We start from the raw sequence: 24,141 nt of genomic DNA, 5'->3' as shown, positions 1-24,141 counted from the left end.
GAAGAAAAGTAAAGCAGGCACGGGGCTCGGGCAGGATCTGTGGCCAGGGAAGCCTGTCTGAGGACATCCGAGCAGAGGCGTTAAGAGAATGACGCACGCGCTGTCTCGGCGGTGACGACTCCAGGCAGGGCCGCCCGGCACCCCGCAGCATGAGGGCAATGCCAGGAGTGCTTCCGGGGATGACTGGACACCAAGGGCCCAGCGTGGAGGGGTTTGGAGTCTCGTGTAGCCGGGATGTCCAGGCTTGCCTGGCAGACGACTTCTGGCCCTGCAGCCTCATGTCCCCCGTGACCCAGTGGCCACAGTGCTCTCGGGCTCAAGGCAGGAAAACCCCAGTCTTCCAACTCATATCCTTCCCCGTGCCTTCCCTCAGAGCACGTCCTCCTCCTCTTCAGCAGCGCCCGTGGCCTTCTCGCAGGTGCCCCTTCTCCGTGTTCACCTCAGCCAGCTGCATCTCTGTCCAGTGTCCCCCATCTGCCTTTAAAGCTCGTGGGGACACTGGTGGAACAAATGGGGGGATCTGTTGATGCAAAGAACAGACATCACATGGCTGCTATGGGCTGGGCAAGGGGCAGTCCGGGGAGGGGGCTCTGGTGGCTTGTAGGATGGAAACCCAACCCAGGTTCAGGAATTAGGGAAGGCTTCCTGGAGGAGGTGATAATGAAGTTGAGACTAAAAATGCATAGGAGTTTGCCAGTGTTTCCCCTGCACCTAGAACACTGCTCGCTACCTACTGGATGCTCAGTAATTATTTGTTGGATGAATGAGTGAATGAGGAAGAATGTTCCAGGCAGGAAAACAGCATGAGGACAGACCAGCAGGTGCCAGATCCAGGTGGTGATGGGGCTGGGAGCCAGAACTCAGGTTCAGCATCTGCCTGTCACTGACACCCTCAGATTTCCTTCCAGACAGTACAGATCAGGGTACCTTGAACCTAGCAGAGTCTAGAATATCGGAGGCGCTCAGTCAATATTTGTTGAATGAATGCAAGGGAGAGACTTTGGAGCTGGTGTCTCCCAACCATCTCACCAGATAGGAGAACGAGGAGAGTGTCAGGAGACGGGGTGCCCGGGGTGTCTCTCATTCAACAAGCGTTGCTCGGTACCAGCCACATGCTAGGCCCTGAGGACACAACAGTGAGCAGACCCAGACGTGGTCCCCAGCCTCAAAGTGCTTAGTGGGGGAACACGTGGTAATTGAAGAGTCACATAATTATAAGATGAGATCGGAGCCCCCAGGGAAATCCCAGGGGACAAACGCAGCCAAAACATGAGCCAGACTGGGGGTCAGAGAAAGTTCTGGAGGAAGTGGGACTTGGTTGAGAAGTGAAGGCTGAGTAGGCATTAATGGGGGTGAAGAGGAGGAAAGAATTCTGGTGGATGGACACACAGGTGGCTCAGAGGCAGAGAAGCACCCAGTTCAATTTGAGGAGGGAAAAGAGGGCCCCGTGGCGGAAGCGAGGACAGGAGGGTCAGTGAAGGGAGGGGCTGGAGACCTGGGTGGGGCCGGGCCAGGCAGGGTCATGGAAGGGATTCTCTGACATTGATCTTAAGGTCAGCAGGGAGCCCCTGGACAGCTGTCGGAGCACAGGCAATGCGATCAGATGCATGTTTCAAAGAGTTCATACCAGCCACCGGGGGTCCCCATTGCAGGACTCAGTCAGGAGGCCGCTGCAGCGGTCCAGGTGGGAGCTGGTGGTGGGGAGGGACAGAGGAGGGGGAACCAATGATTGGGAGACGAAATTACATGGAAGACTCTGGTTTCTGGCTTGACCACTGAATGCAGAGGGAATGTATTACCATTCAGAGTCAGGGACACGGTTTCTGGGGGAGATTTAGAGTTTGTTCTTGGACCAGTTGAATCTAAAAGCATCTTGGTGACATTCACGTGGAGTGGGCAGTGGCTTGTTCTGAACCCCTAGGGACCTCCAGGGAGGCTGGGGGTCCCTTGGCTGCTGCAGCTGGGGTTAAGGAATGAGCCAGCCCATCTGATCCCTGCCAGTAACAGAAGCCAGAAGGGAGGCCCAGCGGGGTGGGGTCAGTCAGAGTCTGGCCACTGCACTCCAGCCTGCCCGGAGCCTGTTAGCTCCGTGGTGACGGAGTGCATTTCTCCACACCAGAATAGATTTGAGATTAGCAGTTGGCTCTAAGTGCTTTTTGCCCTGACGTGTGGAAATGAGCGCTCTGGGCAGCGGGAGGGCTGGGATGGGGGAGGGAGCCCAGAGGATGGGAGCCACAGCCTGCTGGGGCCTGCTGCTTGCCTGAAGAAATACATGTTTCCCCGACAGCCACATCACAGACTGTCATCCTGGTGCTGGTTGGGGGCTGTTTCGGGGCAGAGAGGGGAGAGTCTGTCGGTGTGGGGGTGGTAATGGCCTGTGGGTATGTGCTCCAAAGTCCAGTGGTCTTGGAGGGCAGGAATATCTCAAGGTCCAGGTAAAACGAAGAGAGCCTGACAGCTTCTTCCCCCTTCTTTGTCTTCCTACATTTAGCAAAGATCTTGACCAGAGACACCAACTCTCCTCCAGGCAAGGGACTGAGAAGCAGGGGCAGCAGAACGTGGCATGGGCATCGAGGTGGGCTGGGAAGAGGCAGTATAGAGCCCCTGGGGAACCAGAGAAAAACCCAGTGCAGCCCTCTCAGAGATCTCAGGTACCATGCCAAGCCTGGCCAAGGACACAAGGAAGAAGGAAGCAGTACGGCTCCCAGGGAAATACTTTGTGGTTGCCATTTCTTCTAGGCGAACAAGGGGACAGCTTTTGTATAATGAAGACCTCATGTAAGATCAGTGTTGAGCGGCCCCTTAGTCACTGGCAAAGCCTATTCCCGTGGAGAGGTCTCTGCCTTTGCCACTTGTGTTGGGTGTAGCCTCCTCTCAGGCAAAGCCTTCTAGAGTTCTCCTTGAGAAACCAGCTCTGAGCCTGGTTAGACCGCCTCTGTCTTGGCTTGGGAGAAGTGACAGCCTGCCTGCAATCACCATAATTGATAGCTCATGAGGCAGAGACAGTATATAATTGTTCCACAAGTTTCAAGAGTGAACGTAATTAGTACAATTAACAATCTTTGGTGATTAATTGGCTCATTCAGTATCAGTGTGATTGGGGATGAAAGTGAGCCAGAGAGGGGGCTCAAACATCTAATTGTGGGCTGTGCAGCCCACTGCTAGTCCGCAGCTAATAGCCAAGGGGCATTAACCTCCCATAGCCTGGACTCCTGGGGCCAGGGCAGAGGGCAGGTCATAGGGCAGGAGCCAACGGGTTTGGCCACATTAGCAATGTCTCACGGGTGGAAAAGCTGGATTTGGCCTCCATGTTGTCTAACCTATTGGCCAAAAGTCAGAAAGCTGTTGTACATCGAGATCAGACTGGCTGATTGATTTGCGTAGGCAGGAGCAACTGATTCATGGAGTCCCAGACTCCCTGGGTTGGAGGGACCCCCACGAGGCCCCACGAGGTCATTTAACCGACCTCTTGGCTACCGAGCTGAACTGTTCCTGGGCATCCCTGTCACAGACTGGATCCTGTTTTAAAGTCCTCCAGGGAGAGATGTTCTAAAACCGGGATAGCAAACAGCTCTCAAATCACGTGTCAACGCCAATCGATGACTAGAAGCTGCTCAGAGCCCTGGGCTGGGAATCCCGAGGCTGAGTCTGGGAACAGCACTGTGATCTCTCCGCACTGTCTGCCCTGCATGCAGAATGGAGGCGAGGCAGCCTGTGTGCCAAGGATTTGCAGAACTAAGACCCACCCGAGTTACCCAGGCCCGTCTGATGCTTTCCCCCAGTGTGGTTTCCTTGGGGCCTCCCTTATTGCCCTTTAGAAGCAAGAATGATCTTGGCTTTAGCTTCAGGGAACTGAGAGGGCATGAGGAACAACCAGGATGGTACCTATAGACCCAGCTCGTAGGTTCCTTGCTGGCCCTTGCGAGATTACAGCCCAAAGCCCTGAGCAGGGGAATGGAGAGTAGGGATCGGCTTGCCAGGGTCATCCAGGCTCTACCTTGTCTCCACCAGGATACGGACCCATCAGGCAGGTGGCAGCTTGTCCCTGGAAAAAGCTGGTGTATCGGGAGCTCGGGAGCCAGGCAGAGCTGAGTCCCAAGCTTGGCCCTTCCTCACTCAAGTCTGAGCTCTCAAAACCTATTTAGTGCCCTTAACCATGGGGTAAAGCCTCTGGGACCTGGTGAGGACTGAAGAGGAGAAAGTGGATAAAACTTCCAGCACAGTGCTGGTCATTGGGCACCTGGATTCTGTCCCCAAGACCCTCTGAGGCTTGAAGACCAGTCTGACGTGGGGAACCTCCGAGAACAGATAGGTCTATAGCTGCACCCATTCCTCAAGCCAGGCTTCAGCCCCGGGGCCCTGTTGTTCTTATTCTGTCCTCCTCGGGGACAGAGAGTGTACACTGGGTGTGCTGGGTTTGGTGGACCAACCCCCACCACACCCCTGACACGGAGTCACTAAGCCTGGGGCAGGGCTCGGGGGAGAGGAGTTCTCTGGGGGTTGAGGTGGGAGGAAGAAAGGGAGGAAAAGCAGATGCAGAGAAGTCTGGAAGAGGCTTTCCCCTTTCACCCCCACGGAGCCAGCCCCGCCCAGCTGCCTCCCCCAGCCAAAAGGCACACTTGCAGCAGAAAACATACACACATATTTGCAAGCTACAGTACAAACGAGCGGCAAACCTAATGATTCGTGATTATTATTTGAAGGGTCCCACTGTTACAGATTTATTTGTCATTTCTTGTAATAACACCAACAGTAATGAATTCATTTGTATTAATGTGAGTGTCACGCGGACTTCCGTCGAAATTCCGCATTAATTAATGTACCATTAAAACAAAGTGTCGCCCAATTAATATCAAATGGAGGTAAGGCTGCCAGGGTCCTCTTCATCTGGGTTTCATTTGTAATTCATGGTATTAGCACCCCTGCTTAATGAAAGTCATTTGCAATTCCTACCCTCGGTCTCTCTTACTTCCTGGGGGAAGGCCAGTGTGCCCTAGGAGCTGGCAAGCCCTTCACTGGATATCCTGGGGCCAGGAGGAGCAGAACTGGGGAGCACTCTGTTTCTCCATAGAAATCGGTCTCCACATTTGTAATTCCAGGAGGGGCTTGGGGAGACCTTTGGAACGTCCTAGCCAGGTTGGTCATCAACTTGAAGTACCCGGGTGGTGTGTGGAGCCGCTTCCTGTGGGTTCTGTCAGGGAAGGGGAGGCTGGTTTGTGTCTTGGTCAAGTCTGGTCTTCACAGAGGAGGCCTGGCAACCCTAGGACTCCCTTTCCCTAAGCAGAGAAGAGTGCTTCTGGGATTCGGGGGCTCCATCTTTTCTTGGGGTCCATCTAGTGGGCTTCTCGCGGTCTTTGTGTGCCGGGACTTCTGGCTGTCCCTAAAGCCAGTGGTCTACCAGGCACCAGAGACCAAAGAATGGGACCCCCTGCCCTGTTCCTCCCACACCTCCCCAGATCTGTGGGAACGCATGCCCCATCTCCCCGAAGCCTTACAGCCCTCCTGGTCCCCTACTGTGGGAAAGTTCCCAAGGACAACGGAGCAGGGGGATCCTCCCTCCTCAGGTGTGTTCCTTGGACCATCCTTACCCAAGCAGGAGAATGTCATCTGTGTGACCTCTGTCACGTCACGTCCCCTCCCCTCTCTGGGTCTCCTTTTTCCCATCTGTAGAGTAGTGGCTGGGGCGGGCAGTGCTCCACCCTGGCCGGACCTGAGAATTTCTCTGGGAATTGAAAAGCCCAGAGACTGGGGTGGGCCCGGGCACTGATTTTGTTTCAAAGCTCCCCATTTATCCTGCTGTGCAGTTAGGGGAGTGAAGCCCTGGCCTGGGTGACTCCTTAAGTCCTCAGGAGCCCCGATAATTCCAGTCTCTCTCTACCTCTTGACTCTGAAGCCTTTCCCCAGCACCACCACCGCCCCAACCCCAGGGCCAGTGATTTCCCACAGCTGCCCTCTCTCTCTCTCTCTCCAGCCCTCACCAGCCCTCAGCTCCCCTGCAGCCATGTGTGTGCATGCCAGCCCCCGCCCCCCCCCGCTCCCCCCCCACATGTCCTCCCTTAAGCCCCTGGGCTGCAAGTGACAGGTTCTACTTATCACATCACACTGCCCAGCAGCACTAGCCACCGGGATCGGGATCAGGGATCTAAGAGGGAAAACCTCATGCCTGCCCAGGCCTCTCCAGCCTCCTTCATCCGCCCCTTCAGAATGCACGCCCCAGCGGGGGACAAAGGGGCACACTGGTAGGTGGAGCCTGAAGGGAGCGGGGAGGAGAGATGAGCTGAAGTTGTATTGCTTGAGCTGTCTCCTTATTCAGAATCCATTTATTAACCTCAGCTTCCCATAGATGTAAGGCCTGCCCTAAGGAGATTTGCATATTCATTTTGTTTAACATGATTCATCATCAAGCAGGGGAATGAATTTGGGCGTTGGGAGATGGAGCCCCACTTGTGAGCTATGGAGCTGTGCACAGAGAGCTCAGGGGACCATTGGAGGTACGACACACCCAGTGGGCTCCACTGGGACACAGATGGGGTGCATGCCATAAGGAAGCTTTCCCCTGGCCTTTTATCCACACCTTTTGTCTCTGCAGAGAGCAGAGCAAGGACCTCAGCCTTCAGAAGCATCCCCTCCCCTTCCAGACCTCCCACCAGAAGTAACGTTTGCAAAGCACTTTACAGTTTATAGACCCTAACACCCACCCCAAGAGGTAACAACATTATGACAGAGCCTAAGATTTATTGAGCACCTGTTTTGCACTAAGCACTCATCATGCATTATCTCCCATAAGCCTCACAGTAATCGGTGAGGCAGGTTTTCTTATTATGCCCATCTCACTGTAAGGAAACTGAGGTTCAGAGAGGTTGCCTAACTTCCCCGAAGTCACACAGCAAATAAGGGCTGGAGCTGGGACTCAAACCACAGTTTCCTTGATGGTTTTGCTCCTTCAAAGCCTCCCTTTATTATGTTTGTCTTCCTCCCCATAAATGACCACATGTAATTGCTCATGACCATATTTCTGTCGGAGAGTTGAAGAGTATGAGCTTGTGCTTTGTTATTCGATAAATGTGTTTGGGATAAAAGAACCTGACAGCTCCTGATAACTCACTCTTCCACTTCCAGCACGTTCCTGGTGACATCTGACACCTGTCACCTTCTGAACCTGGAACCTCTGGATGACCTAAGTCATTCTGTGGTAGCTGCCTTAAATGTCATCAGGAGGCCGGCACTTAGCCAGAATGACAGGATCCCAGTTTCCCAAGGTCCTCTTGGCCATCCCCCTGCCTCCTAGACCTGGTACACTTTGCTCACTCGTCACTGAGAATAATACAGCGTGGTGGTTAAGAGCTTGGGCTCTGGGTGCAAATCCCCAGATTCCTGCTTATTACACCTTGGCCTTGGACATCTGGAAAAGGGATGGTAATAGTGTGTGCTTCAAGGTTTCCGTGAGGATAGTACAATATAATGAGTGGAAAGTGTTTAAAACAGGGTCTGACATATAGAATGTCTTCAACAGATGTGAGTTATTACCTTAGACCCATAGAAGTCTTTTTCTTATCTTCCAAAAAAAAAAAAAAAAAAAAATCCCAGGGGACTCCATGTAGCTACTGATTGCCATTTTTCAGAATCTACCAAGTCTCAGGACTACTTCATGACTCAGCTGAACCCTGTTCGTGTTTGGAACTCAGCCACCTGCCGTCCTGGGCTCAGGGACAGTGTCCAGACACCCACACAACCCAGCTTCTGGACTCCAAGGTGGCTTTTTAGAGAGGGCTCTTCTGTAGGTCACATCACACCTTTCCCTAGTTAGTTTTTTTTTCTTACAGTTGTCTACATCTGTAGAAGGTGGTGATTTTTATTTTGACCTTTGAATTTTCAAAGTACTTTCTCCACTGTTAGCTCATTTGATCTCCCCTGCAGCTCTATGTGGGAGGCAGTACAGGAATTGCTATACCCATTTCCCAGGGTAGGAAAACCAAGGCATCAATGTTGGCCTTAATGTTCTGTGACAACAGAGAAGGACGTCTTGTGGATTGTTATTGGCAAGCCAGAATGTGACCCAGCCGTTAAGGATTGTTGTTCTGGATTTTTTTTTTCCAGTCAGGCCAACATGCATGGGGAGTAATGATCCCCTAATGGATGCTTCCTGGTCTCCAGAAGCAGGTTTCTAAGTCCCTGCCGGGGGAGGGAGGCGGGGAGGCTCCCAGGAGCCAATCAGCCTAACTCTCAGATTGGGGAAGGGTGAGAGAGTAAGGCTGAACACTGAGGCTGGGATCTGGTGCCTCAGCTATCACTCCTCCCACACTGCAGAGAGAGTAGAAGCCGGTTCCCTGAGGGAGGGGGTGGCGCCACCTGGGTGTAGAAAGCAGCATGTTGTGGGGACTGGGGCCGCCCCACCATCGTGGCCCTTCTGTCCCCTTCTCGCTGCACGTGGCCTTCAGCCAGCTGCGGGGCTGGTGGGCCTGCTGTGCACTGTCCAGGAGGCGTCCGGCCCTGTGCTGCAACGGGCTCCCTCCCTCAGCGCCTGCGGGTCCGTGAGTGAGGGCGTGGACAGCCCTGGAATGTGGTGCTAATGGCAGGTGGCACTCGGCAGGGGAGGGGACCGTCTTGGAACTCTTCTGCCACTCATGGTACAGGAAGGTCGCTGGGCTGGGCTGGGGTTGCTGCAGTGAGGGGTGAGAGAAATTGCCTGGGGTCTCCTTAAATCTCTGAGTTAGGAGGAGCTGGGGCCATTTCACGTTTGAGGATCCTACCTAGCTCTAAAAATCAAGCTTCTGAGAAGAAGGGAAGGAGGCCCCAAATGTCTGTTGGATGAGGCTTCTTCTCCCAGTCCTGCACACCCAGCATCTGTGTGAAGGCCCCGGCCTGTGTGTGGGGGGCAGAGAGAGAATGTCTCAACCCCAGCCTGGGCACGTGTGCCTAGAAGCCCAGGCAGCCAGCAGACATTTCTGGGAGGGGAGTGTCCATCTCTGTATGCTGGATGGTGACGCCTTCTTTCCGGGGAAAATATCAGAAGGAATCTGGGTGGCAAAGACAGAGCACCATGAGCAAAGGCTAGAGGTGGGCCCACACTCTGGGGGCTGCCAGGTAGAACAGTCTGACCGGAGCTGAGGGTCTCAGTGGGGCAAAAATGAAAGATGAGTTTAGAGAGGGAAGCTTTGGTCAGACTGTGGTGAGGTTCAAGGTCCAGGAGACCTTGCCTTGGAGGTAGAAGGAGTCAGTGATGGTGTTTGAGGAAGAGAATAAGATGGGAGATCAGTGCTTTAGGGCGATGACTTTCTGGGATCAACTATAGGGTCATGGCCGAAAGAGAGGAAGGGCTGCAGTGGACCAGCCATAGGGAGAGACAGTTTTTCCACTCTTACATTAATTTTTATCAAAGTCATAGTTGCATGAGTGTAAAAGTCAAAGAGTAAAGCTAGGTTTATAATAAAAAGCGCAATGCCCTGTCTCACCCTTTCCCCTTCCTGATTCCCAACCTGAGACAACCTCATTCAATGGCTGATAGTCACCTTCTTATTTCCAAATCCCACACATATACATTTTTCAGTTTTAGACACTGTAACTTTAGACATTGACTTCTAGCTCTGAAGGATGAGAATGGCACTTCTACCACCCCCTTGACCTCATCTTTGCTGCATGTGCACACACACACCCTTCATCCCATGCTCCACCCATCCTCCCAACTTAACCATAGCTCACACAGCATTTAGTGTATACAGCATTGTGATTATGTAAATATTATTCAAGCTCTGCCACATCACGTACCTTAATTATATTTCCTTTTTTGTTTTCTCTAGAATTAATAATTACCGCCTTTTTTGTTTGTTTGCTTAGAGTTCTGTGAAGCTATCATTTATTCTAAATATTCGGACATAATTAAGTACCTCCTGTCAGTCTATTAAAAGTATATTGATTTTTTTATCAGTTTGTATTTCTCATGGCAATGTTCTCCTTGGAGCGTCCATCCTCCTGCTCCAGTCCAGACTGGCTGTGCTCTGGCTTGCTTGCTCTTCTGAAGTCTGGGTGGTGAAAAGGCCTGTGTGGAATGGGCATGGAGGAGGGTGGGGTATAGGGGAATCACCCAGTGACTTTCTTTGTCTCTCTCTACATGGTTCCCATATTTTCCTCTTGGTTTACACCCTCATGTTGGTGGGAGAACACCCTTCGGTAATTTCTTGAAAAGGGATTCATGGGAATTTTTTTTTACTCTGTTTGAAAAATGTGTTTATTCTGTACTCGTATTTGTTGATAGTTTGGCTGGGTATAGAATTCTAGAAAGAAATCGTTTTCCTCATAATGCGACGTCGTTTCTCCTTTGCCTATAATGTTGCTGTTAAGAACTTCTGTGCCATTTTGATTCCTGACCTTTTGTTTTCTCTCTGAAAGCATCTAAGATTTTGTTTTAAAGACTCGGTGTTTGGAAACTTCACAGTTTTTTGCGTTGGTGTGGGTCTCTCTTCTGAACACATAGTGGCCTCTTTCCATCTGGAAACATGTCCTTCAGATCTGGGAGATTTTCTTACCTCACCTCTCAGTTAATTCCCTCTCCTTCACTTAGCCTGTTTCCTCTCTCTGGACCCCTACTAGTTGGGTGTTGGATCTTCTGAACTGCTTCTTTGATTTCCTTATTTTTCTACCCCATTCTCCATATCTTTGAGTTTTGTCCTGCTTTTGCAGAAATTTATTTTCCAACGCTTCTGTTAAGTTTTTCATTTCTACTGTCTCTTCCTCTTGGAATGTCCTTATTTCAAAGATGCTATGTCTTGGGGTGCCTGGGTGGCTCAGTCATTAAGCATCTGCCTTCGGCTCAGGTCATGATCCCAGCATCCTGGGATGGAGTCCCACATCGGGCTCCCTGCTTGGCGGGAAGCCTGCTTCTCCCTCTCCCACTCCCCCTGCTTGTGTTCCTGCTCTCGCTATCTCTCTCTCTGTCAAATAAATAAATAAAATCTTTTAAAAAAACAAAAACAAAAAACAAAGATGCTATGTCTTGTCTCTCTAAGGTTGTCAAAGATACTTATTTTTGTTATTCCTTCCCACTTCCCCCATCCCACCCCCATCTCTGTCTTTCACATTAGAGGCTCTTCTCAAATGTTTCATGACCCTTAGTTGCCTGTTTATATTTAAGAGTGAGTTGACATTTAGCTGCCTAGAAGCCCTCTGTGTGTGTTAGATCAGGGCAGGGTGGAGTGCTCTTGTTGACCAGTGGACTTCACTATGGGGTGATTAGGTGAGGACCTAGCTGTTTCTTTGTGAGAACTCTACCATATTAACATTTGTGTTTGTGTTTCTCTTGGGCCAGTTTCCCTATCTCCTGCCTGGCTGTCAGTCTTCAAGAGGCTGACTGGCTAAAGAGGCTGATTGGGGTTAGGAGTGGAGGGGAGATGCAGATTTTCATTTAACCTCCCTGTTCTCAGTGCCTTGTCCAGCTCCCAGCCTGAGTCCAGAGCCTGACTAACTCGCCCTTGAGAAAGTAAATCTCCTGTCTTCTGCACAAATTGGGGAAGGCATTTGGGAGTCTGACTACTCTTTAAAGGTTTGCAGTTGGTCTTCCTGATTTTGGCCTCACCTGGTGTCTCCAGCTCCTGAGATTTTCCAGGGTTCTGAGTCCCCAGCCTGAGTTTTGGTTTGCCCCTCTTTCCTAAGGCAGTCTTGGTTCCATCTGTTTCCAGTTTCCAGGATTTTGTCAACATCTCTCATCTGCTGTTGCCTCCTCTCCTGTTCTTTTTGTCCTTGTGGATCTATGCATTTTTAATTTTCATATTGTCATTTTGGTGAGGGGTTTGGACAAAAACAGAAATAAATGAATGTGTTCAATCTGCTATGTTGAACGGGAAGTCCCGATTCTGTTAAAACATTTATTGAATGTCTTCTATGTGCAAGTGACAGTGGTAGGTGTCACCGCAGGGGTGGCCAAGGTAAATAGCAAAGAGAAAAGGAAGGATTTGGGGAATATGGAAGGAAGAATTGACAGGTGCAGGTGCCTGATGAAGAATGGGGGGGCAAGAGAGAGGGGCAAGTCCAAGATCACTCTGGTAGGCGAAGACCCTTGCAGACATAGGGAAGTCAGGAGGGGCCTTAGGTCAGCACCTAGGATTCAGAATGGGCAGTACACAGCTGGGGGCCAAGAAGGAAGTAGGGACTCAGGGGTGGGAGAGCACTGAGCTGGCTCCAAGGAGTGGAATAGCTGGGAAAGTCCTCGACTCATGTCAGGGTGTGTGGGACTCAGAGCTCAGCCCTTTGGGGCTCCTTCTGCCCACAGAGCTGGTGCCTCCACCTGGCAGCCTGCCCAGCTCAGACCCAGCACATTTTGGAGTCTCGCTCACATCATCCGAGAGAGAGCAGACACTAATGGAGAGAAGAGATGTTGTAAAATGATCTCCTCCTGACTCCTCTGCAGAGGGAGGTGCTAGAGAGCCTGCTGTAAGATGCGGGCGTGTGCACAAGCTGGTGGGCACTCTCCCTGACTAAACAGGGCCACCTGAGACAGCACTGTTGTTCTCTCTGGACCTGCTCTCAGCTGGAGCCTGCACGCTATTTCTTGCCTCTTGGAGAAAGAAATATAGCCCACATCTCCTTGCATTTGGAATGACACCCTCCCCAAGACGCCAGTAGGCCTCTGCCTCCAGAGTCACCAGCGAATTGGCACCTGCTTTGGCATTCGATGGAAACAAACACAGGTGCCCCCCCTTGCCCCAGGAGCCCCCCCCATCCGAAAGGCCTTTACTTCTGACTTCTTAGCACAGTGGGAGCCCATATCCTGATTCCCAGTGGAAGTGTGCAAATTTTGAGATACTCTCTTCCTTCTGAATTTTTTTGGGGGGGCTCAAGCTCCCCATCAGCACTCCCTTCTCTAATGCAGACTACCTAGAGCCCCCTGTCTTCAGTTCCCATGTCATCCCCAGCCCTTCGATAGAGGAGGGTAAATGAATCAGCCCTGCTTGAGCAGGGGCCCTGAGCCCACTCTCCACCTTCATCTTTGGGGTCCCTGAGGTCTGGGGACACAGAGGTGACCTAAACTTGAATCCTAATTCCACCACTTACTTACAAGCTGTGTGACTTGGGACAGGTTGCTTCATTTCTCAGAGCTTTCATTCCTGCCCCAAGAAAAGGAGGTGATGAGATAAGATTTGTTGACCAACCCCCCCAGGCCTGAGGGTGGAGAACTGAGCCCCTCCCCTCCCCCACCCCTCCCCGGGGCCCAGCCCCCCCAGCCTCTGAGCAGCACACACACGTTTCCAGGAGTGTCTGTTCCCAGCTCAGATCCACCGAGGCGCCTGCACCTTGTCAGAACTCCATCTGTCAGGAATTTATTACTAATGCATTTTATAACAGGCTTTATAATAAGATATTAAAGACTGTGGCGGCATCCAGCAAGCATTCCATAAATATTAATAACGCCTTTGGAGATGGCACCTACGGTGGAAATGGTAGGGCTTGTTGCGGAGGTTTGGTTGAGGATACAGAATAAATCGAATTGAGGAGGGTACACCGCAAAGATGAGCGGGGATGGCGTGATTCTCCTCTTTCTCCTATCTTCCTTTCTCTAGGCGCTTTGAACTCTTATACTTCTTTTCCTTTCTTCACAACTTCTCCTCTGCAGGGCTGCTTTCTCTTCCTTCCAGTTCCTTCCTCCGTCTTTTCTTCCCTCTCTCTTCTTATGAGTGCTCCCCTGCCCACCCCCATCGTCCTCTGCTCCCCAGTTCGGCCCTTTCACCATCCCCTCCTATCTTCCTTTGCCCCCATCACCTTCTTCTCCCTCCCCGCCCCCTTCCTTACCCTTCCTCTCTGCCTCTCTGCCCGCCTGGCCCTCTTCCTCCCCTCTGCCTGCACCCCCACCGTTCCAGTGAGCACCCTGAGCCACCTCTGTAGAAGCCTGGAGTGTAATGTAACTCACACTGCATGTGAGAAGTGAGCTATTTATCATTATTATTAACGAACAAGATCCCTTGCACAGCAGAACTTTCTCAGAGTCTATTCCCTTGTCACCCCAGGAGTAGCAAAAAGATTTATTTGTCTCTGAATTGCACAGGGTGGTCCATTTACAGCAGGTCCATCAAAAGTGATGTGGAGCTTAAAGTGGAGCTTAAACGGGAACTGGAAGAGGCAGGGCCTGCCCTGTCTGCGACCTGCCCAGAGTGGGCCCCTGCTGAGAGGATCCACCTGGCAGGCCAGGGGTTTGCAGGGGATGATGCCTAAACACTGCTCCCCGCCTCCCAGGAGGCCGGGGCAGGGTGTTTGGGGGAGATTTCCCTTGTAAGGGACCAGAAGTTCTGAGGGAGTGGGCAGGACTGGGCAAGGGGAGGAGTGGCCATGGAGGAAGAGGTCCTGGGAGCAGAATTTGGGCAGAGAAGCAGGCCAAGAGGCCTGGAACCTTTCCTCCAAAGACCAGCTGTTCCTTTTCAACAAGAAGTTGGACTCAGAGCCAGTTTCCATCATAAATCTGCTACAAGAAGTTGCCCTAGAATGGGGCAGCCCACCTCAGCCAAAATGGGCCTTTTGGCCCTGCCTCTGCAGCCCAGACCCACCCTGGCAATGGTTCTGTAGACCCCTGAACCCCAAGCCTAGACACCAGAGGGGTATCTTCCCCCTGGTCTCCTTGTGGGCAGAGCCTGGCTTTGTAGGGCATCCCTCCTCCAGGCCTGTCTTGGCTGATGTTGTCAAGCCGGTGAACAAGCTGTCCCCTTCCCACCCCTGCCACCCCCACATTCATGCTGATCACTGCAGTGACCTGACTGGATTTGCATGTTAAAAGGAGTGTCTGGGGACACTTAAAAAAGAGAGGGAGCCAGTATTCCTTCATCTAGGCTGTTTTATTCTGCTCCCCCTTATTACCTCCCTTGCCCCCAGCAGTCTAGGAGCAGTGGTAGGGAGCTTTGCTCTCTGTGGCCCAGCCGGGGCATTAAAAGAACGGAATCCCAGCAGGCAAGAATCAGGCTCAGCCTGGGGCAGAGCTGCAGGAAGGAGGAGGCCTTGCCTGGGGCTGGATGCATTCTGAGGGTACCGTGGGCATGGGCGGGGAGGGAGCCGAGACCCATGGAGCACAGGGCAAGCCAAGGGGGTAGCCATAGGAAGGACAGCCCACATGGGGTCTCTGCACCACAGCCAGGGACAGGAAGCGAAGTTCAGACAGGGCCTGTGAAGACCAGGGCAGGGGAGGCCCTCAGAGGCGTGTGTCTCTGCTTTTCTCCCTCACTGTGCTCCATTAACTGTCACTGCAGCTGGGCTTCCTCGGCCCACCCATGGCTTCTCTGCCACCCCGGAAATGGTGGCTTCTGTGTGGCGCTCGGCTTGCCATGGTGCCCACTCCAGCCCTAACCACATAGCAAGAACCTTCTTTTTCAGGTTCTGCAGAAAATGGATTTAACAGGGCCAGGCCCCATCTGATTGGCCCATTTGAGTCAGGTGATTACCTCAGATGTGGCATAGGTCTGAAGTCACTTGGTACAAACTTGGCCGCCCAGAACTGTGGGTGTAAAGAGCATCTTTACTTGGGAAAAGTGTGGGCAGGGAGGCAGTGGTTAACATCTATGGGTAGCGTGAAGAAAGTGCTATATATAAGGCAAGGCATTATATTTGAGGTCGTGGCTCTGCCTCTCACCGCCTGGGAGACCTAGAGCCAGGCACAGCCCCTCACTCTTATCATCAGTAATCTGGGGAGACAGGACTAGATAATCCCCAAGGCTCCTTCCTGCTCCGACACTCAAACCATCCCTGAGCGGTGCACAGTCAGGCCTGGCCTCCATGTTCAGGAGCTGCCTCCAGGCGCCCCTCCCATGCCTTCCTCAGGCCCCCCAATCCCCCTGGGGAGGGTCTCCCAAAGTTCTCCCACCCTGAACCCCTCTGCAGCAGCCATGAACTAATCAACAGAGACGGTCTCTTTCTGAATTTTAAAATGCCCATTTGTCTAAGTTCATGATAAAGAGATTGATTGGCTGTTTTTAATACCCCCCTTTAAATAGAACTCATCTCACGCTGCTTGTGATGGTATTTTATTACCATAATAATAATTGCAACGGCCATTTATTGAGTATTGCTCAATATTGCCAAGTGCCTGGCTCAGCGAGAAGTTCCCCCCGCCCCCCCACCTTGTCTCGCGTAATTCTTTCTCACAACCCTGGGGGTAGGTACTGTTAACAGCTCCATTCTTAGGTTTTCCTTTACACAGGGAAACTGAGGCTGAAAGAGTAAGCTCCAGCACCAGGGGAGCTCAGCATATGCTTGAGGTCTCCAGCCAGTACGTAGAAAGGCTCGGACTCAAACTTAGGGAGTCCGACTCAGAGGCCATGCTCTGAGCCACCAAGTTCTACTGTCTGCAGTATACTCGGAAGCCCATAGAGGAAATCTGCTCACGTGGAAGGTGTAGACCTTCAAAGGGAGACATCTGCACATTTGCATGAAGCAGCAGCTGGGTGCTTGGAAAAGCCCCCCAGTGTAGGTGCTGATGAGTGCCGCGCCCCCATATCCCCGATCGAGCATGGCATCCAGGATCTGAAATGCAGGAAGTCAGCATTCTTTTCTCTCCAATGGCTTGTCCCTTCTAAGTATATGAATGGCTCTTTGCCAGGCCCATTTAAAACCTTTTCTAAGTTATGCAGAAATTAAATGGGTTTTCACTGCAGGGCATGAAACATAATCTAAGAAGGTCAGACACAGGACCATTCCTTCTTTTTCCCCTTTTTCCTTGTCTTCTTGCATCTTTTAAATCGTCTGATCAGTTGCCCAGAGAGCCTTTGCCCCGGACCATGAGGTATGCATGGGTGAAATGTCCCCTCCTCCCCGAGGCAGGGGCCTGGAGAGCTGACATTCTCGTGGGAGCCATCCCTCTCCTCTGGGTACTGGCTCCTTGTGGGATGTGCTCTGACATGCTTTCGAGCTGCCTCCCGGGGGACTGGCTGCTCTGAAATTGGGACATGTCCTTCCCTCTTGTGGCAGAAACCCCAGGCCCTACTGGAATGTTTTGTTCTGGAGTGTGGGGCTGACTCCCGTGTTCACGTGTGATGCGCATATAGGATCTAGAGAGGGCAGGGGGAAGCAGGAGAACTGTAGTTTAGCTGAGAGACTTGTAAAGATCTCAAAACCAGTGCCATCGTGGCAGCTTGTTGGGGCGGGGGCTGGCTCCACCGAGCCCAGCACCAGGGGAGCTCAGACTTCGGGGCTCTGCACCTGGTGGCCCAGGGTGTGTATCTGCAGAGTGCCCACACCCATCAAGTCCCCCAGGAAACAGTTCATCTCAATTCCAACAAAGGCATTTCAGTGAAGAGACCCTGACAGAGGGTGGGCAGGGCTACAGGGCATTAAGGGATGTTGAGGCACCTGGGACCAGCAGGAACTCCTAGGGCTGGAGGGGGAAGGGGAGGGGATAGTGGGGCTTAGGGAGCCCACTGAAGGCTGCGGCCAAGGAGCAGGGGCTGCTGACTTGGAGCTGGAAGGAGTGGAAAAGTAATACCCAAACTCTCCTCCTCTTTCCCAAACTCTGAGCTCCTACTAGCACCTTCCCTGGGCAGAAGCCAGCCTGCAAGGGAACCTGGGGCTGGAAGCAATCCACTGAGGTCTCCCTGGGGTGGGGAGGGGGACACAGAGCAGGGTACTCAGTGATCTGGGGGGTGCAGACAGGGAATGCCCAGCACAGTATTATCATTAATATTCATAGTGCTTCTTGACACCTGCCTGCCCTCCCCTCGAAGGCATTCTTGTCTGCAGTCCTCCAGAAGGCACAAGATGACAACGTTACAACTGCCCATTTCTGAGCATTTATTATATGCTGGGGAATTTGCACTCAGGAGCTCATGTTCTCTTCACCCTAACCCTATGGGATATTATTAACTTCAGTGGACAGAGAAGGGATTAAGGATCAGAGAGATTAAGTAACCCAAAGACACACAGCAAGGCTGGGGTTCCAACAGAGTCTGTCGATCCCTGAAATCCTGGCACTTGTCCGCTCTGCCCCCTTGCACACTTGATTCTCTTCTGGAGGGAAAGAGAGCATCTGTTTTCCAAGCCACCGAGCTGAGGAGGGAAGGCCTAGCAAAGGAAAAGGAGGTTCAGAAGCCCCGAGGTGTGAGGCAGCCTGCTGGGTTTGAGAAGTACAAATAGCTCTACCTACCAGAAAATATTAAACCAATACAAATAGATGCTACACATGATCTTAGCCAAGAGGTCAAGAAGGGATGCCTGCCAGGAAATAAAGTGTGAAGGAGGAGACAGGGCCAGACCATGTGGGCCTGTGTTCTATGCAAGGGGCACTGGGGAGTCATGGATGGTGTGGAGGAGACGGGCCTCCTGTCCTCTGTGTTGATGGGAAGATAGATTAGGAGCCCGTCCCTTCAGCTTGGCACTTGTCTAGTGATGGGGGAGAGTCAGCACACTCAGAAAGAAACAGAGGCAGCTCCATAGCCTTGTTCTCCAGAAGCCCTTTCCAGCCCGACAGGGGGGTCTTATAAAGAACACCCTTGCCTCAAGCAGATGATCCCGGGACAGGGCTGCGAGCATGACCCAGGGACAGAAGCTGCTCAAAGCAATGACACAGGGCCCAGGTTATGGCCAGCAGCACGGGGAGGAGGCAGCAGTGTGGGTGCCCTCCTTGAAAAGAGCCCTACAGATGTCCGAAGGGACCCAGTCATCATCCCAGTGGGAATAAACACAGGGCCAGGAATATTATCTGTGCCGTGAGGGACCGAACGGGCTAGTCCCACGCTGCTGGCTGGGAGGTACCACCCCTGGGGGCATTTGAGCTCAGCACCATACAGAGGAGGTAGGGAAAGAACTGCCCTCAGTGTTTTGGAGAAGTGTTCAGTACAGAGCATAAGATCAGTGGCTTAGAATTAGCCAGCCCTGAACTCCAGGCCCTCTTCTCCCACTGCTCAGCTGTGTGACCTGGGCAAGTTACTTAACCTCTCTAAGCCTTAGCTTCCTTTTCAAAGGACACTCAGTCAGCGGGAGCAGGGATTGTTTGTACCCTCTGTCTCTGTGAAGAGCCTCATCGGATTGCCTATCTGCCGGTGTGCCCACAGCCTGCTAAATTATGAATAAATCCCCTCACCCCGTATTCCACAGGCACGGCTTCCATGTCGGGCACTGAGGTGGGTGCTGCGGTGATGAGAGCCGGCAGTCGGGCAGAGATGCACACAGAGCCTGAGCGTGCGCTGAGGGCTCTCAGCGTCTTCAGAAAGGCTATGGATGGAACACCTGCCGTGTGACAGGCACGGAGCTAGGCTAGGCAGCTGGAGCCCTGTGGCTTCCGTGGGGTACCTGTGTGGTGAGGGAAGACGGGCACTGACCAAGGAATTACAGAAGATAGGCGGATGATGAAAATCCCCTGGGCGAGGTGGGAACCTTAGTATAAACAGTGGTGGAGGGTGGGGGCATGGCAGGGGCTGACCTGCCTTAGGGGTTGGGAAGGCTCCATGAGGAAGTTAACATTTAACCAGAGACCCCAAGTCAGAAAAGAGCAGGGGTCTATACACAGTGTGTAGCAGAGGGAATCACGGTAGGCTCCCAGGAGGTGGTACCATTCGAGTGGGTCTTGTGGGCCTCTCGTGGCAGGCTGCTGCGACCCGGGATGGCATGTGGATGCCCTTCCCCAGGGCAATCCAAGGAACCTCTGTGGGGCCAGGCAAAGCCCTCAAGGCCCCCTGCCACCTGCCTGCGGCACACACCTCTCAGCTCCCCGCCCATAAAGCCTCCCGACACGCAGACTCCCGGGGGCCCCCCAGAGCAGCCCCAGCCCTGAGGCATGGGCAGCCCAGGGGCATTCCACAGAGGAAGCAACACCGCCAAGAAATAGGGGTTTGGGGACCAAAAGGCCCTCATCCAGAACGCCAGGATGAGCAGATCATCTTTAGAACTGGTGTTGTTATAGCCACCAGGAGGCCATCAAAAAAAGGGGAAAAAAAATAGATACTGCATTTTAAATTTCTCTCAACCCTCTTAGAATAAAAATGACAAAGCCGCAGGTCTGGTTGGCTGGAGGGACGTGGTTAATGGGCTTTGGGGGAATAGTCACCGACAAAGTTAGCTGCTCCGAGCACCACTCACCCTTTTGTTTGCTTTGCTTCACCCCCAGAACACGCCGGTGGGGACGCCCATCTTCATCGTGAATGCCACAGACCCCGACCTGGGTGCAGGGGGCAGCGTCCTCTACTCCTTCCAGCCCCCCTCCCCGTTCTTCGCCATCGACAGCGCCCGCGGCATTGTCACAGTGGTCCGGGAGCTGGACTACGAGACCACGCAGGCCTACCAGCTCACCGTCAATGCCACGGTGAGTCCCGCCCCGGAGGTCTGCCTCCGGAGAGAGCAACGGGACACCAGCATCCTTCCCTGCTGGTTCAGGCTCTGTAATAGCAATGCTGGCAATAGTCACAATAAGAACGGGAGCGGTGCTGTGCCGAGCACTCAGATGGATCGTCTCCATTAAACCCCACGGCAGCCCTATCTCCTACGTAATATTAAGTTACCCATTCTACAGATGAGGAAACTGAGGCCCAGGAGTAATTCAGGTCATTGCCCATGGTGACCCAGCCGCTGCACTCCAGAGCCTGCACTGAAACCCTGCAGCATGTTCACAGTGTGGGGTGTCCCCTCGCTCTCTGGAACCTCAGACAGGGGTGGCAGCCCAGCAGTGTCCTGACACCACCCTACACGCAGGCGACAGAGGGTCCGGGCATCCTGGCCACTGCTCCCGAGTGGTGACGCTTACACAGGAGGGCCCTCCCGTGTGCACCAAGCACCGTGCTGGGTCCTGGGAATTCCGGGATTAGTCAGGCTGGAGAGGGAGGAGAGAGAAGGGAATAATTGTCCCATTTTATGGCTGACACCGTTGAGACTCACACGCCGATGAGTCGTGGGGAGCAAGAACACAAACGCAGTTTGTCTGACAGCAGTCCTGTGCCCCATGGCCAGGAGTTTCTGAGTTTCCAGATCATCACAGCCGCTTGGCTTCTGTGGCCTGCTGTTCGCAAGGGCCTGGGGGACAGGCAGACCAAACCCCGAGCAGCCTCCCGGCCCTGCACTCCTCTCCTGTGGGCTCCTCCCTCTGTTTCCAGGTCAAGCTGAAGCCTTCAGCAGGCAGCAGGGCGAGAGCCGGCCTCTTGTCCCTAAGATTTCTGTTTACAAAGCTCAGGCCGAGTGTGAAACAAGTTACAGGAGTCCCTCTTGACCCGTCAGGACCCATTTGCCTGACCCCCAGCATCCCCCCTGGCCCCATGTCACGGCTGCACTGGGGGCTCAGACCTGCACTGCAGGTCACAGAGCCCAGATCCTGGGGTAAGGCACATGGACTAGGCCAAGGGTCCGGTTTGAAAGATGGGGTTTCCCGGGGCTTGGGCAAGGTGTAGAGAGTCCCCAGGAGCCAGGAAATGTGCGCTTTTCCTGGGGAGGCCACTGCGGGTGCCATTCACATTCTTTCCTTCTCCCCTGGTTAAGTGTGAGTTCCCCCGGGAAGTCATGTGTCCTGCTCTTCGTAAACCTGACTTCTGGGATCAAGGGGGTGTGCAAGACCAGAACCTGCTCTCTGCACACACCTGTGCCCTTGTGTGCGGCCTCGCACCCACACACAGCCGTGGTGCCCCCCCAGCTGCCCTCCATTTGCACACGCTGGGCCCAGAAACACACAGATGCTTGCTCTCTTTCTTGTATGCACCTGTCCCTGTGGAGTAATTTCCATCTTCCCTGAAAATGGCTTTGGGCGGGCAGGGAAGAGACCAGAGCCGGGCACAGGCAAGAACCTGGGTGGCCGGACCTGTCAAGAGGCCTGGGCTCCAGCCGAGATGGTGAATACAGTTAAATTGCTGTTAATCTTGCTGGCGAGCAGGCCTGGAAGCTGCGGAACAGGAGGGGCCCTTCTGTACGGATGGCTCCCCCACCTGAAGCGCGGCCCCCCTCAGGCCTGGTGCTGTGCCCTTGGCTGCTGGACATTTCCCCAAGGAGATTCTCCTGTGGGGCATCGCAGGGAGCAGTGTGGGCTCCCAGCCACCCCTGGGTGGGCAGCAGGTGGGGAAATGGGAGGACTTTCCGGGGAGCGGCTGCTGAGAGTGCTAGCTGGGAGCCTGGCGGGGTGCCTGCCCAGCCAGGTATGTCCACTGCCATCCCCTTTCCCCAGCCCCAGAGTCCGAGGTAAGCTGGGATGCGGGGATCTGTGGCAGGAGCAGGGCTGTGGCCCTGAGACTGTGGGACAGGGAGGGCAGGTGCCAGGCTGGACAAAGCCACCTACACGCAAAGCCTGGTAATGGCAAATGAGAACCACTGGCCTCCCCTGCTCAGAAGGTCAAGGGACTTCTGTTCCTCCTACTCTGGCCCTGTCTGCCTGGTTGTTCAGGTCCCTGACCAAGAGCTCTCACACTAGGGGCAGTCCCCAAGCCTGGGCCGTGGGTTTCCATTGTCTTGGAGCCCGAGAGGCTGTCTCCCCAGTGGCTCTTCCTGCATCCAGACCTCCTCCACCCTGCTGTATCCAGTCCTCACCCCGAAGTCCCTTGCCCTCTCCATGGCTGCCCCTGAGGACTCTTAGGACAATCTGCCTTCCCTTCCCAAAGGCTCTGCTGCACTTCTGTATCCGGAGGGCAGGAACAGGCTCTAGGCTTGTTGTAATGGGAGGAATGCTTTGCATCGCTCCGGTCCCCCCAGACCAAGGAAGACCTAATCAGAGTGCAGTCACTCTTCAAATCCAAGACCAGAGAATTTACAGGCCCAAGGGTCCATGGAGGTCCTTGCATTGAGCCCCTTCATCTCACAGAGAAGGAAATTGAGACCCCAAGAGGGAAGAGGATCTATTCGAAGCAACCCAGCAAGTCAGGGCCTGAGCTGATGTTAGGGCCCCAGATCAAAGCAGTTAGGGCAGGTTTTCATTGCAGAAGGATCTGAGTTGAGTCCTGGCTACACACTTACCCACTGTGTGACTCTGGGCAAGTTACCTCTGTGAGTCTCGTATCTGAACAACCTCTCTGAGTCTCCGTTAATATATCTGAATACTGGGCACATGGTATCCACAGAAGCAAACAGGTGCTGGCACTGTGCATGCTACGTAATCTGCTCTTAGCTCGGAGTCTATTCCCATGGGTTATTGTCATTCAACAACAGAGGGCTATTTAAACAGTTTATCATGGTGGGCTGTGTACGTTAGGGCTATGGAAGCTGTGTTTCTGGTTTCCTTTCTTGACGAGCTTTCCTAAGGCTAAATTTCCAACTGACTAGGAGGGTTTAAACATTGCCTGCCTGGCCGCAGGCGGAGGCCCGCATGACCTCTCAGGATTTCTTCCTGGAGTCCCCCAAATGTCACAGGCCCTGGAGCTCCCCCTGCTGGTTCTGCCAGAAAACTTGCTTGACCAGTAAACCTTGGGTGCAGGGCAGGGGTGCAGGTCTCAGAGTGGCCCCCTCTGCTGTCAGAGGGCCTTTGTTCTGAGGAACACCAGCCTGGTCATGCCCTTGCTGCCCCGGGGTGAGAGGGGGCAGGAAGTGGGTATGGCGAGGGCCAGTGGCCCTCTGTCTGAATCAAGAGAAGTTGCTAAGGACAGCACCATCTCTTGACCCCAAGCCAGTCATCCCACCCGTGGCACGTCCGGGATGATCAGGCCGAGGCTGGGCTGGGGGCAGGAGATCTGGCTCTGTCCAGCCCTGCTTTGTGACATTGGACAAGCCACCTTCTGCCGGGACTGGGGGGCCCTGTTTATGTTTTCCTGCACAGGTCAAAGATCACTGTGGGTTCTTCGAGTTCTCGAACTTCTGTGTGCTAAGTGCTCCCCCGGAGCACTTGCATCCATGGGCACACATGTTTGTGCACATGGGTGTCATATGTGTTCAGATGTGTGTGTGTGTGTGCACACGCATGTGCGCATGTCAATAGTGTCACCCCCTCAGGCTGTGTATTCTTTGTCCTCTAAGGATCAAGACAAGACCAGGCCTCTGTCCACCCTGGCCAACTTAGCCATCATCATCACAGATGTCCAGGACATGGACCCCGTCTTCATCAACCTGCCTTACAGCACTAACATCTACGAGCATTCTCCTCCGGTAAGACGCTCTCTGGCCCTCGTGGGACTCCCCTCTGAGCTTCTCTTAGGGATGGGGGCCCTGTTTGGCCAGACGGGCTCTTCCTTGGCGTTTCTTACTCCCCTCAATCCCTATGCATGTCAGTGTTGGGTGTCTTAG

General features: G+C 53.4%; 1 protein-coding gene across 1 annotated transcript in view; it reads left to right on the top strand.

Annotated features, from left to right (window-relative positions):
- Positions 1 to 24,141, top strand: part of LOC115937841 (cadherin-23-like) — a 277,920-nt gene that overhangs the window by 107,781 nt on the left and 145,998 nt on the right. The window contains exons 6-7 of the mRNA XM_081823095.1: positions 20,066 to 20,260; positions 23,875 to 24,003. Of these exons, the coding sequence (XP_081679221.1) occupies positions 20,066 to 20,260; positions 23,875 to 24,003 (324 nt within the window). The remainder of the gene's footprint in view (positions 1 to 20,065; positions 20,261 to 23,874; positions 24,004 to 24,141) is intronic.

The sequence above is a fragment of the Leptonychotes weddellii genome, chromosome 6 (genome assembly GCF_054177405.1).
Source record: "Leptonychotes weddellii isolate Sample4059 chromosome 6, ASM5417740v2, whole genome shotgun sequence".
In the NCBI taxonomy this organism is placed as follows: Eukaryota; Metazoa; Chordata; class Mammalia; order Carnivora; family Phocidae; genus Leptonychotes; species Leptonychotes weddellii.
The sequence above is the reverse complement of the archived record's forward strand: the minus strand, read 5'-3'. Positions and strand labels throughout refer to the sequence as shown.